The sequence below is a fragment of the Mandrillus leucophaeus genome, unplaced genomic scaffold, assembly GCF_000951045.1.
Source record: "Mandrillus leucophaeus isolate KB7577 unplaced genomic scaffold, Mleu.le_1.0 Scaffold1297, whole genome shotgun sequence".
NCBI classification, from domain to species: domain Eukaryota; kingdom Metazoa; phylum Chordata; class Mammalia; order Primates; family Cercopithecidae; genus Mandrillus; species Mandrillus leucophaeus.
In genome coordinates, this window is record NW_012101251.1 from 228,776 (window position 1) to 243,263 (window position 14,488).

Below are 14,488 nucleotides of genomic sequence, written 5' to 3' on the forward strand. Positions count from 1 at the left end.
ATATGTTATGTTTAGTATTCTTTTATAGTTGGATTATCACCTTAGTGTTATTATAGCCTCCTATCTCTATGTACATTTATCTTTTCTATTTCTACTTATTGAGCAGACCAATCAGAAATTTGTAATGATCTCTTCAGAAGCCAATTTTTTTTCTGTTTTCATCTTTTCTAAGTTTATTATCTCTTCTCTTCTTAATCATGTTTAGTTAGTCTTTTGGCAACTTTTTAAGTATAAACACTAATTGCACTTATTTTATTTCTTTATTGTTTAATCATGAATAAAGCTATGAATTTTCTCCTTACTACAGCTTTGGTCTAGTATCATCATCATTATAAGAAGTCTGTATTGACAGCTTTGTTTCCTCATTGAACTCAGGAACTTATTTGGAAAGAGTTTTAAGAATTTTAAAGTGATTATGGATTTTTCCTTGTTCTTTTCTTATTGATGTCTAGTTTATCTGTACTGTGAACAGAAAATGTGGCCCAACAGTTTTTGTATTGTGGTAGAATTTATGGGGATTTTCTTATAGCCTAGTGTAAGGTCAATTTTGTAATAGTCCATGGGCACCTGTAAAGAAGGTTGCATTCCTTGTTTGAAGACTACACAGTTTCATATAATATACACACTCATAATATTTTCAGATCCTTTTTGTCTTGATCTTGATTTCAGGTTAGTGTATTTTATTTTGTCTCTTTTCATGCTTTGAGAATAAAGTATTATAACTGTCATATCTTTATTTCGGAATGGACTCATTATCCATGTTTTAAATATGATATTTGGTTTTTATTTTAGGTCTCTATCAGGACTATTGAAAACTCTCTTTGTTTGGTGACACCACCAAAAGAAAAACACAATAAAAGAGGGGTCTTCAACAAGCCCCTTTTATTTTCTACTCAAGCTCATGTTAAAAATAACCTAACATTATGCACAGTAATTACACATCTACTTGTTAATAAGTTTCCCACCTTTATTATTTGTCAACAATCTGAAGCTTCTAACTTAAAAGTTTAGTCAAGGTCAAGATCCATGAGCACAGCCTGGTCACTACTCTGAAGGAGGAAGGTACCTGATCTCCCTCTTTTAACCTGGGTGATTGATAGTGATGAGATCCAATTACAACTTTTTTTAAAATCCCTCATTTGAGACACTGAGAAGCAGGCTCGTCCTATTCTCTTACAGAAATATTACAATACAACATGCATACATAATTTTCCAGAGCAACAAAGATTAGATCTTTGTAGAACAATGCACACTTCCTCTTCCTGCCCTTGTGGTAACAGGTCTGAGTACTCTCTTGAGATGGAAGACAGCTTTATAAGGCCACATTCTTGTTCTAAGAGTGTCAGTTTATCAGCCCTGTCTCCTTCCAGGTATAATAAGAAATGTCTCTTGGTAGCTGTCCAGAAAACTCTTGGCATAAGAAAAGGATCATCCAAGAGTCAGGTGTAATATAATATCCAAGGATCTGATATTAATATTAAAATTCCTTTTCTGTTGTTCACATTTGCCTCCACCAGTAGTTCTCAAACCCTGACTGCAATTTGGGGTCACCTGGGGAACTTTTTAAAATCGGTGATGCCCTGAGCCCAGTCCACCAATTAAATAGGAATATTTAAGACTTGTATTGATAAATTACAACACTCTTCTAATGTAAAGCCTGAGCTATCTTGGCCTATTCCTTTACTTTTGAGTGTTCAGAGTCACTGTCTCTTAGCTGTGTGTTTTGTCCCAAAGAGAGGGTTATATGGTGTTACTAGGAGATTAACCTGTATACATTTATTGTCATAAATGATGTTTTATCTTTTTTAAAGCATCTTATGTTACAACCCCCCTACCGCATGCTTCCTTGTTGTTTCCTTTGAATTTCTTTTTTCCTCCCTAAACTGACTGCTTTGCTTTTTCCCCTTTGGTAATTTTGAAGATAAGCTATTTCATATTCTATTACTAATTACACCTAACATCTTTAAAAGCATGCTCCAACCTATATTTCTCTAATTAACTACAGAAACTACAAAACAGGATTTCTCGCAAGACGAGCAAATTAGCATATCTCCTTGCTCCAACTTTACTCTTTGTGTCAGTATAATCTGGAATATTCTACCCTGAGGTTAGGCAGGAATAATGTCTTATATTTTCTGTTTCAAGGAATATTTGTTACAGTTGCATTTCATTTTATAACTATGTTTACAGAAATTATTTAAATTCATCACCATATTGCTTTATTTGCTCATTGTCAGTCTTTGTTTATGCTTTTTGTTAACCACAACTTTATCCTACTTGAGTTTGTTGTTTAAATTCATCTCTAGGTTGGATAGGAGACGTCTTTGAGTGGATGTAAATAGGACTTTTTTGAGGCCTTTGATATTTAAGAGCAGCTTTCTGTTGCCTCTGCTGTTTAACAGCTTGGCTCATTCATACCCTTTTCCACTGTAAATTATTCCGGGGCACATCTGTACTATGTCTAAGATAAATACATGAAGGATTACAGCACAGTATTTTTCTGTTTTCCAGAGTTGACACAGGTATCCATCTATTAATATTTTTACAGACTTTGGTCAATCTGTTGGTTGAGGTTTGGAGTGGGATGGGGTTATGAGGCCACATGTTCATGTCACCTTCTTTCAGAATGGTTTCAACCATTAGGTACTCATTGATTCATTCAGCAAATATTGGTTGAGCACCCACGATGTGCCAGGCATTGTGGGAGCCACTAGGGAGTCAGCAGAATCAGATGAGATTTCTGCTCTCATGAAAGGTCTGTGTATGCGTTGGGGAGAGGGAGGGACTGATCATCAACAGCTAAACATGTAAACAAGATAATTTTAGAGAATGATAAGCAGAGCTATCATATATAGCTGCTCAAATTCCAAAATGGTGCCCCTGGAGCTTTGCAACATGACAATCCTGGTAAAAACGTTCTAGAGAAAAAATAATACACTGATAAAGTGATGGAGAGGGGGAGAGGGGCTCAGGCCTTATTAATTAAATACTCCTCTGCAGCGAATTTATTTGCTCACATACTCACAGTACCCCTGACCATCTTCCCTCTGAAACTGTAGCACCTTTCTTTGTCTTCATCTGCCTTGGACTTGCTCAGCAGGCCCTGTGATTTGCCCCCTCTGTCTTCAAGGTCTTTGCCTTTCGGTTTTGATCCCTCATTATTTGCATTATGTTCCCAACTGAACTCCCACAAAGCTGGAGATAAGATGGCTGTGTGGCGGCATCCATGTCCAGCCTAGAGACCCCCAATTCAGTGCTAATGTAATATTTCAAGTTGACAGATGAATCTTCAGCAGATTCGAGGAACACCTTCTAAGACTCCACAGTCACATAGGCCCAGTGGGAAGTGTTATTATCATACTGAGAGACAGCACTGGGGAGTTAGTAAGAACTTGGTCTCTAGAATCAGGCTCATTGATTTGGCCTTGGCGCTACCATTTACTGGTCCTGCATTACTTAACCTCTGTGTGCCTCAGTGTCTTCATCTTTAAATGGGGTTAATAACAATACCTACCTCGTAGCGTTATAGTGACAGTTACATTGATTAATTGATGAAAGTGCTTAGAATGGTGTCTACTCTTAGTAAACCCTCAATAATCTATAATAATAATTGCCATTAACTAGATCTTGCGTTACCTAAAAGCTTTTTCATGTCCTTCTCTCCCCTTGGCTCGAATTCTTTCTATACTTAAAATATACGTGGATTACAGGGATGAGACTGAATGTGTCTTAGGAACTAGGCTTACTTTGCTGAATTGCATACGAGGGCTTTTACAGCTGCAGACTGGAAAAGAAATACTTCATGCAGAAAAAAAAGGGGGAGCTGGGCAGAGTCAGGGAGAATCAGGACTAAACTCATCACAAGGAGTCACCAATTTTTTTGTTTGATGTTTTTTTCCCCCTTTGGCAAACATGATTTTATTATTTTTCATCTTAGCATCATTACATTTAGTAAGTCTAATATTTTACTCACTTACATATCAATTTAATTAACACCAAACATCTATATAAGTGTTATAAATGGACTTAAATGTTTATCCATATATGGAATTACCTTCTTCTTACTTGTATATATTAAAAGATGTTTAGAATGAACCTACAGCATTTTTGCAATCAGCAAAATTAAATGTTGTTTCATTTTGAATGCCTATGACCCTGATACAGTTTTTATTTGGGGACTCATGTCCAGTCTTTATCCATATATAAACAAATATTTAATAGCTATAATCAAAAGCATGCATATAATTTTATGATCTACTGTGATATTTAAAATTATGTTTAACATTCTTTCTACAGGGTCATATTTATCACTTTAATGATTGCACTCAAACTGCATCACATTGAAGGCTATAATTTACCTCACATTATTGGGCTGACATATAGTTTGTTCGCATTTTTCCTCTATAATAAAATTATGTCATTGTAAACATCTTTGGCTAGGTTGCTCTTTTTCTTTTGAATTAATTCCTAGAGATTACTGAGTCAGTCTTTGAGTAGTTTTGTGGCTCTGGTTAAGAACTTATATACTCCCTTCAAAAAGGATCATATCAGTTTTGCTCTGCAATTGGCAGTAAATGCATGTATGAGATTCCATGAAGCCTCAACAATACTGGATTGTATATTTTTTCTATTGAAATGGACTGTGTTGTCATATTAATTCTATTTTCTTTCATATGAATCCTCTAAGCACTCTCTTTACTCATCTTGGTGATGTTCTTAGATAAAGATTCTAATTCAATATTGATATTTTTTCCTGTGCGATAGGCATTGCAATTTTTTTCCATTTTATTATTTTCTTTTATAATTTTGTGTTAGTATTTGTTTGTTTTCTCATTTATAGCACTTTCTTTGCCTATTCTTATTCCAGGGTCTGCTAGTAGTTGGCATGAAAATGGCTTAAAATAAGGGTTTTTAGAAGGGTGGACCCTTAGGGTGAAATAGGGGAGAGAGAACAGGACGTGGATGGGGATCATAATGGACGCTGTCACCTCCCTCCCCCAGTTTCTTCAGAAGCTTTGATCTCTGAAAGATGGTGCTCCTGGCATCTCTTCAGCATAGTGTGGTATCTTGGGGTTGTCAGAATCCCATGGCACACCTATCATTTTCCCATCAAAAATGTTTGAAGGAGACAAATGGTCCTGGACTGTCTCTACCCGGTTACCGCCTGGAAAATTAGCATCGCTGTGTCATTAAGCAGTGTCCTTTCCTTCTGCTGCAAACCCAGCTGAAAGAGGTCAGGGACTGTGACTCTACACTTAGGCTTGAGTTACGGCTTTGTCCCACCCAAGGGACCCAAAGCACGAGGACACTGCCTAGGTGAGCGTGCTGACCAGGGGAGAGGGGCCAAGAGAAGACCAGTTCTGCCATGTCTGCCTTTTGCCAAAGGGGCCCTGTCCATTGCTAAGTCCAGCATGGAGCCCAGCATGTCTCCTCGCCTGGAGCTCAGAGCCCAGCCAGTCCAGCCCAACCCTTGTGCCACTCTTTCTTTCTATTGCTTTTTAGACTAAGATGTTCCCCCTGCCAGCCCTCAGTGGCTTAGGCAGAATGTTGGGGACTCTTAGTGACCTCCACTGCTCTTCTCTTGCAGTCTCCTGCTTCTTCAACTTCACCAGCCCATCTGGGATTGTCCTGTCTCCCAACTACCCAGAAGACTACGGCAACCACCTCCACTGCGTCTGGCTCATCCTGGCCAGGCCTGAGAGCCGCATCCACCTGGCCTTCAACGACATTGACGTGGAGCCTCAGTTTGATTTCCTGGTCATCAAGGATGGGGCCACCGCCGAGGCACCCGTCCTGGGCACCTTCTCAGGAAACCAGCTTCCCTCCTCCATCACAAGCAGTGGCCACGTGGCCCGTCTCGAGTTCCAGACTGACCACTCCACAGGGAAGAGGGGCTTCAACATCACCTTTACCAGTGAGTCCTCCCTCTGTCACCAGCTGGCCCTCCCTCTGAATGTCTGCCTCCGAAGATGATTGAAGGTGTTCCCATGGAGGGAGGAGGGGATGTGGATGGGGTAGTTCCCAGAGCATTGCAGGGCTGCAGTGCCCAGGCATGGAGCTCCCAGCATGACCAAGAAAGGGCATAAAGCACTGGCTGCCAGGCAGGGTGCTCTTTTCTGAAAGCCCCTCTCTGAAGGGCATTTATCTCCCATAGTTGTGATATATAATGTAAAAGGAGCCTGGAACCTCATTTTTGCCCCAACCTTCCCCATCCTACAAGACCCAGCCAGAACTAGGGAGAGTCCAAGAGAAAGAAAGCCTCTATCATTCTCATTCGTTCCTGATGCCCTCTCTGAGGTGCTCTCCCAAAACCCTGAATGCCCGCCTGCTGCTGACCTCTGCGTTCCTGGCAGGGCTGCTCACTTTGCTTTGCCCAGTTCCCATTCCCATAGTCAAATCAGAATCACAGCTTTGGAGCAACACTTCTGTTGGACTCCCAGACTTATTGGGGATAACTCTTAGGGACTTTCCTCATAGCCCCTCTCAGGGCCATCATCTGAAAGTTACCACCTCCAGTTTCAATCCTGGGCCCCTTCCCTAGAAGCAACCTAAACTCTGCAGTGATTATTTTTATTTCTGTATCTCGTGGTTACAGAGGGGGTTGGGGGGGGGTTCAGAAGCTTGGAGACTAGAAATAGCAAGCCACCAAAGATAGCAAGAAGTGGTTATCAGGTCATAAGAAGCTATAAATCCAATGGACTTGGCTGATGACAGTCAAGTGTGGCTGGAGGTGGGTCCATCTGAGCAATTAACTAGATCCTTTCCCAGAGGCTGCTTATGAAGGGCAAGTCCCCAGTGCAAGCTGTGCCCCATGCCCACAAACACATACTGATCTCCCAACCCCCATTCCCACCCTTGGCATAAAGGCCTTGCCTCTGTTTTCCACCTATCTCTGGAGTCCAGTTGGAATGAAGACATTAGGTGCTACCTGGTGGGCCATTTGGGATCCGCAGCCAGGTAAAGCCCATTCCATTCCCCTCACCACTCTTCTTTAGGACACAATGAACCTTCTCAGGGCATGTCTCCTCCAGGGGATTCCTGTTTCATCCCCTGTGGGCAGGAAGAAGCAGGGTGAGAGCCTAGTTCTGTCTTTCCTAACCTTCCTAGTCTAGCACTGACCATGCTGCTTCATACTAGAAAGGGGCGAGGATGCATTCCTTATCTTTATATCCCTCGCCCCAGCTCAGGGCCTGGTGTGTGCTAAGGATCAGCAAATGTTTACAGAATGGAGGGATCCATGAATGAGTAAATGCTTTTTCTTGCCCTGGCGGAGTGAGAAGAACAGGGATAAGAGGTATCCTGGGGAGCACACGTATCCAGGATGGTGAGGGCCGAGAACTCTAGGTTTGCAGCAGGTGTGGAAACTGAGCGGGAACTTGGGAGAGGAGGCAGCTGGTGGCCCAGGGGCTGAGCTTCATCTTGAGAGCAGCAGACTAATCTGAGGATAGGTCTTACTCATATTTCTTTCCAAGGTTTCTCTACCATTGTAAAAATGATACATACCCAATATGTAAATATTCAAAAAATGGGACAGGTCAAAGAAGAGATGTTAACCACCACCCAAAACCCCCCTAGCCAGAAATGATCCTTGCTAACAATTGATGGATGCTATTACAGATATCAGATAGTTTTCATGCATTTATACAAATAGACAGTTGGACGGATTGATAGAAATGATTTTTAAGAATCTGGGTCGCATCCTAGACCTGCTGAATTAGAATCACTAAAGGAATGGGGCCCCAGAATCTACATTTTTGGTAGGCTTCTGAGGCAATCTGGATGCAGTCAGTGAAACAATCATCTATGGCCAAGTGTCAGGGAATTAGTGTAGTCTCTCCCACAGGACTTTAATCTCCTCCTACATCCTGACTGATGATCACTGAGGCTGAACTTGAATTTGCCCAGTGTCAGGGAGCTTGCCGCCTCAGACAGCTCTCTCCATCGCTAGCAGGCACATCTGTGTCCCTGTAACAAGGATCAGTGATCCTACCTCCACCCCTAGAACTCCTGGGAACAAGGCTAATTCTTCTTCCACATGGAACATGATGAACAACGATGACAGTAGCTGCCATTTATTGAGCACCTACTATGGGCTGAACCTGGTGCTGAGCACTCAGCAGTCATCACTGGAAGCCTCACAGCAAAAGCTCCATAAAGCAAGATCTACCCCTTTCACATGCCAGAAAACTGAGGTCTGGAAAGGAACACAGGGAGAAGTGGGTCCTTGACTCAGAGCTTTTGCTCCCAGATATTGGAAATAGCTCCATATTCCTGCTTTGTGCATTTATGTGTGTATGTGTGTACGTGCGTGTGTGTGTTCATATGTGGGTGTGTGTATCTGTGCCTGCATGTGTATGACTGATGGTTTTGAAAGAAAAATGCCTGGACTTCTAGGCCCCAGGCATCACTTTTTTTTTCCCACGCCATATTTCTAAATGTCAGGGTGACTTCATGGTCATAGTTTTCAACAAAGAAAGGTTGGGAGACTCAAGTCTGGGCTGACCTAGGCGTTCAAATGGAAGGGTATTGGGCACTTAGCTGAAGGCCTGCATGGGATCATCACAGTCATTTCCACATCAGAGACTCCATCTGCAATGGGAAGGGTCAGGTTTGCAGGCTTCTTGCCTCTAGCAAGATCCAACAGTCTCCAGGGTCACTGCTGTTTCTGAATGTGCAAGTGTTTCTATCACTAGGGAATTTCAGAGGCCTAGAAATTTTTTTCAAGTGGCCTATACCCATGCAGCCTTAGATCCTGGTCTCCACTGGAAAGTTGCCATCCTCAGAACAATAGGGGTGCAAATAGAGCCTGGCTTCAGAGACATTTAGTGAGAGAACTGTGGCACCGCTGCTGGAGGAAGACAGGGATCGTGCTTGGTAGAGACCGAGCAGGAAAGAGTATCTTCCCATGCAGAGGAGGGAAGAAGGAAGGGAACTCATCTTCAATTAGCACTTACAATCTGTCACGTGCTGCACCAAACACTCGCCACTCTCATATTCACATCAACTTTCATTTTATTTCTATCTCAGAATGACCCTGCAGGTGAAGGATGGTCTCCATATTATCAGTCAGGAAACTAAGGCTCATCAGGATTGCATAAGTTGTCCAGGACCATGTAACGAATAAGAGGCAAAGCACGATTAAATCTGCAGCGTTCTGACTCTGTCCTCTCTCCACTCTTTGCATTATCAATTGCCTGGGTAGAGTAAGAGGCAGCCCTGTCAATAGGCAAGGAAATAAAGGAAATAGCTTCAGACAGGATTAATTCTAGGGCACCTCCTTTATGATGCTTAGAGTCTATTAGCATCACAGGATTGAGAGTCCGGCTCACCTCAGGCAGAAATGATCCCATAACTGTCTGAAGTTAGGGAAATGTGGAATGGATTTGACATTGAGGAGACAGATCAGCTCATTAACCACACTGAGCCTCAGTTTCTTCATTTGTAAAGTAGGGTAACAAGATCCACTTCATAGAATCATTATATGGTGTAAGTGAGCTAACAGCAGAAACACTTAGCTTACTGCCTGATCTATAAATGTCTATTAGAATGCAGTGGTGGGATTAGGTGTTCGGGAAGGCAGGAAATCAAGTTTAATGAGCACCTGCTTGATGACCAGGTCCTAGGATGTCTAGCTCTCCAATGTGGCAAGTTCTTGGGGAGGTGGTGGAGTTCTAGGGTTTACCATCCCAAGGAAGCTTGTTTTCTTTGAGGATTCTTCTCTACTCCAGCAGTGTCTGATCTTGTCCTTGAACTCCATCTACACAGCCTTCCGACACAATGAGTGCCCGGATCCTGGCGTTCCAGTAAATGGCAAACGGTTTGGGGACAGCCTCCAGCTGGGCAGCTCCATCTCCTTCCTCTGTGATGAAGGCTTCCTTGGGACTCAGGGCTCAGAGACCATCACCTGTGTCCTGAAGGAGGGCAGTGTGGTCTGGAACAGCGCTGTGCTGCGGTGTGAAGGTATGTGCCTGCAGGCTGGGGGCAGCAGCTGTTGTCAGCCAGAGAGGCTGGGGAGGGGGAGCAAGAAGCCCAGGCCGTGGTGGTTCCTTCCTTTATTTGTCCTTGCTCTTCTCCTGGGACTGAGGGCCACTCTCTCACCCTCACGATGGAATAGCAGGGGCTTCATAAGGACACTGTGCACAGGAATTTAAATTATAAACAGAGGTTAGAGAAAGAGCTCTGGACGTCAGGCATCAAAAGCACCTCTTCTTTCAAATGAGAACTCTCTCAATATCACGGCCGTTAAGAGCCCTGTTTCCAGCTCCTGCCCAGGGGAGCTCCAGCAGCCCGAAGTAGCATTGGCGGTACTGCGAGTTTTCGGGTCTTTCAAGGTGCCTACCACTCTTCCCCTCTCCACATGTTAACTTTCCCCAATTCCCTGGGATATCTCCCAGTCTTGGCCTTTGTGCCCTGTTAAATGCTGACTTGATATCCTCGTGGTCAATCTCCAGGAGACTCAGGGCCAACCAGCCAGAAGAAACATAGCTTGCAGCAAGCACACGGCTTATGATGGCAGCTCCTCAGTCCTGCCTCGCCACACAAGACAGTTTTTGACTCAATTTGCAAGACCAGCCATCTGTTCCACCAAACTACAAACATTTAAAATACAGATAAAGCTTCTTGAGACAGGAGTCAGGTTAAATTTATGTACCAAGCATGGTGTACCAAGCATTTGTGCACCAGGCAAATTTGTGTGCCAAGCATTGTGTACCAACCATGGTGGCTGGCACAGAATAGGTACTTAATAAATATTTGTGAATAATGGATGAATAGTGAGTATCCCAAGGGCCCCTTGGGGAAACTGACAGTGTCCAAGGAGACGAAGGATGTGATTCTCTCCTTTTAGGAGGCAGAAACCTTCGTCCTCACATTTCATGTAATAGAAAGAGGATAGAGACTTAAGAGACCTCTTGGCTTACCCAATTCCTAAACTCAAATCTGGGCATCGTGGCTATGAACAGGAAGGACAGGAGAATGCAGAAGGGAGTATGCCTGAGAGAGAGTATTACCCAGAGCTTACAGATGGGTGGGTGGGAGACGAAGGACCACCGAGAACACTGGAGGCGGCAAGGGGTCCAGGTGGGCATTTGAGTGAGAGGGGCCCAGGCTGGGATCCTGGCAATTCACTTTTCCCCCTTGAGCCTTTGCATATTCCAGCTGGAAAAAAAAGAGGGATAATGATAATTATCAGATGTGTATGAAGTAGGCAGTCCTGGTATAAAGTAAGTCCTCATAAGCTGCGCCCTCACTGTCATGTGCACTCCATGAGGTTAGGGAGTCTTCCTCGGCCTCATATTCCCACAGCTGGCGTGTTGTTTGACACTTGGTAGATGCTCAATCAGTACTGGTTGACGAATCACCGAATGAATGAATGAATGAATGGCCTTTTAACTAGGCTAGAGCCTCCCTAATGGGAAGCATATAAATGAAATGCCTCCAGAGCCCCAACTCTCACCAGACTGCCTGCTGTCTCCACCCTGCAACATATCATCCAAGCCACCCTGGGGAAGTGACTTAACCTCTCTGTGCCTCAGTTGCCCCACTGTAAAATGCAGGTTGATAATGGGAACCCCCTTGCAGAGTTGTCTTGAGCATGCGCAGTTCTTGGAGCAGTGCCTGGTGAGAGGTAGCACTCAATAAGTGTTGACGATCAGCATTAACTTGATTTTAACTATTTCTTCATTGGACCAATCAGATCAGTATTTGCTCCACTTTGGGGGATCAAGTGGTGCATTTCCATCCTCCCAGGAACTTGCCCCAACCGTGACATGAATAGACATTTCTTTCTGACTTCCAAGCTTCCCACAGTGTGGTCTATACAACCTCATCTGCCATTCTTCCCCAGTGCAATCAGCACTTTTGGAAAGAACAGAAGCTGTGGAGTTAGAGAAACAACACGAAACTCAGTTGCCATGCTTCCCAGCTGTAGAACTAACAGGCTTAGGTTAAGTAACTAGGCCTAGACCTCAGGTTCCTCATTGGCAACAGGTCACTGTACAAAGCATCCATGCAGAACCCAGTCTGGAGGGTTGTCAGTCGGTGGTCTTTCACCTTCCTACAGACCAGCCCCCTCATTTTCCCTCGCACTCATTGACCACTTATAATTTCTTTAGTTTTCATTGTGTTGGTTCATCTCTCTGAGATCTTCCCTGCTGTCTCTGGCTCACCTGATCTCTTCCTTCTCCTAATTTCTATTATTTTTCATGGGCCACCACCACTGGACCACTCTGTTGGATACTGGTTCTTACCATTATTACATTTACCAGTTCCACAGGCCTTGGTTCTGTCTCCCCACCAAGATTGTGAGCAGTCTCAGGGCAGAAGGCCAGATTCCCATTGCCCCTGAACCTGCAGGGACTTAGTCCCAAATGAGTTGACCCCTCTGAGGAACCCTCAGGACTTAGTAACTGCACAATCCTCCTCTCCACCCCCCACCCTCCTGAATCAAGTGCTCCTAGACTTTAGCTCTGCGATGCATTGAAACTCTCAAGACCGTGTATGAACACGTGAGATAATTTGACCTTTGTTAATGTATCTTCAAGTGGCTCAGTATTTCATAAGCAAGGTCTTCATTTTAAAGTTAAAAAGGTCTTGTTCATTCTGTCCCTGGAGGGGGAAAGGCTGTAGGGTTGGGGCAGTAGACCCCAGAAGTAAGGGACAGTCTATTGGAGACCCTGACCCCAGGGAGAGCCTGCTCAGTTTTCTCAGAGTGATGGGCATTTGATGCCAGCATGGTTTTCAGGGATCTGGGGAGTAGCACGTCAGCCAGAGTGTGACAGCCTGATGCCACTTAGGGTGACTGAATCCCAGCCTTAAAACCTTAGACAAACTGGCTAAAGAAGCCCCTGGGAACCTTTCCCTTCTTGGCTCCTCTCCCTCCTTTTGTCTGAGCCTTGGTAGAGCTCTGCTTTGTAATCAGCATCTTTGTCTTTTCTGTTTTTTTCTAGTTTTGTTTTTGATTAAGTATCCCCACCTTGTGGACAATTAAATGCAGAAGCTAATGGTCTTTTAGAAAATCTTTTAATATATGCTAAGAGCCACTTAGCTTTTGAGAGGCTATAATAGGACAAGAGAGATGATGGCTTCTCCTAAATTTAGAAAGAAGGATGATTATCTGGAGGATCTAAAGCAGGGGTCGGCAAACTTTTTCTTAAAGGGCCAGATAGGAAGTATTTTCGACTGTGTGGGCTCTAACTCTGCTGTCCTAATGCAACAGCAGCCTTAGACAATACAGAAGCGAACAGGCTGGAGTGACCAAGTCTGTGATCTTGAGTTCACAGGACATAGGAGTCCCTTATGTTTAAAATCAGAAATTTCCCAAGAAAGACTTCTGGGTAGTGAAGGCAGCTACACCGGAGTACCTGCCTGCCTTTCTCTCCCCTACACTTGACTCTTCCTTGACTCTTTTAAGGAAAAATAATCAGACCCCACTAGGATAAGTGTCTGACAGAGTCGCCTCATTTCAACCTTGCACCAGTCTAGGAAATAGATGTCGTTATTGTCCCTCCTGGGGCACAGAGAGGTTAAGTCACCTGCCTAGGATCTGCCCAGCTTGTAAGTGACGGAGCCAGAATTCAAATCCAGACTCTTGGCTACCCTGTTACTGTATTTTTCTTGAATTATATCACTGCAGAGAATATGGTTTCCAACACATCTGTGAAAGACTTAAAAGCATCTCCAAATAGAATGAAAAGCAGGATTTCTACTTTCCACATCCCCATAGAAAATTAAAAGGAAACATATTGCCTAATGCATGAGACAAAGAAGACAGGACATCACATGGAAATGTCGGAAATTGACAGCATGAAACAAAATGACAGCAGTAAGACAAACATATCAGTTATGATAATAAAGGTAATTAAACTCCCTATTAAAAGACAAAGAGCTGAGCTTTAAGAATATTCTGCTTACAAGAAATACACACAAAAAAAGATAAATTATCTACAGTGAGCGTGCATTTTCTTCTTTATTTTATTTATTTATTTATTTATTTATTTTGAGATGGAGTCTTGCTCTGTCGTCCAGGCTGGAGTGCAGTGGCGTGATCTCAGCTCACTGCAGCCTCCACCTCCTGCGTTCAAGTGATTCTCCTACCTCAGCCTCCTGAGTAGCTGGGACTACAGGTGTATGCCACCATGCCCGGCTAATTTTTATATTCTTAATAGAGATGGGGTTTCGCTATGTTGGCCAGACTGGTCTCAAACTCCTGACCTCATGATTTGCCAGCCTCGGCCTCCCAAAGGGTGGGTATTACAGGCCTGAGCCACCACACCTGGCCCCTGTATTTTCGTTTTTTAATTTTTAAAGAAATACTTGGAGGATTGCTTGAGCCTGGGAATTAGAGGCTGCAGTGGGCTATGACTGTACCACTGCACTCCAGCCTGGGCGACAGAGCTAGACTCTGTCAAATAAATAAATAAAGGAATACTTGTTGGTTGTAAAAATTTCAAATGATGCACAAGTGCAATACAGCTCAAAGTAAAAATGC

At 43.5% G+C, this 14,488-nt stretch overlaps 1 protein-coding gene across 1 annotated transcript in view; it reads left to right on the forward strand.

Annotated features, from left to right (window-relative positions):
• The window catches only part of CSMD2 (CUB and Sushi multiple domains 2), a 432,839-nt gene that overhangs the window by 198,792 nt on the left and 219,559 nt on the right, over positions 1-14,488 (forward strand). Inside the window, exons 12-13 of the mRNA XM_011972538.1 lie at positions 5,588-5,914; positions 9,766-9,960. Of these exons, the coding sequence (XP_011827928.1) occupies positions 5,588-5,914; positions 9,766-9,960 (522 nt within the window). The remainder of the gene's footprint in view (positions 1-5,587; positions 5,915-9,765; positions 9,961-14,488) is intronic.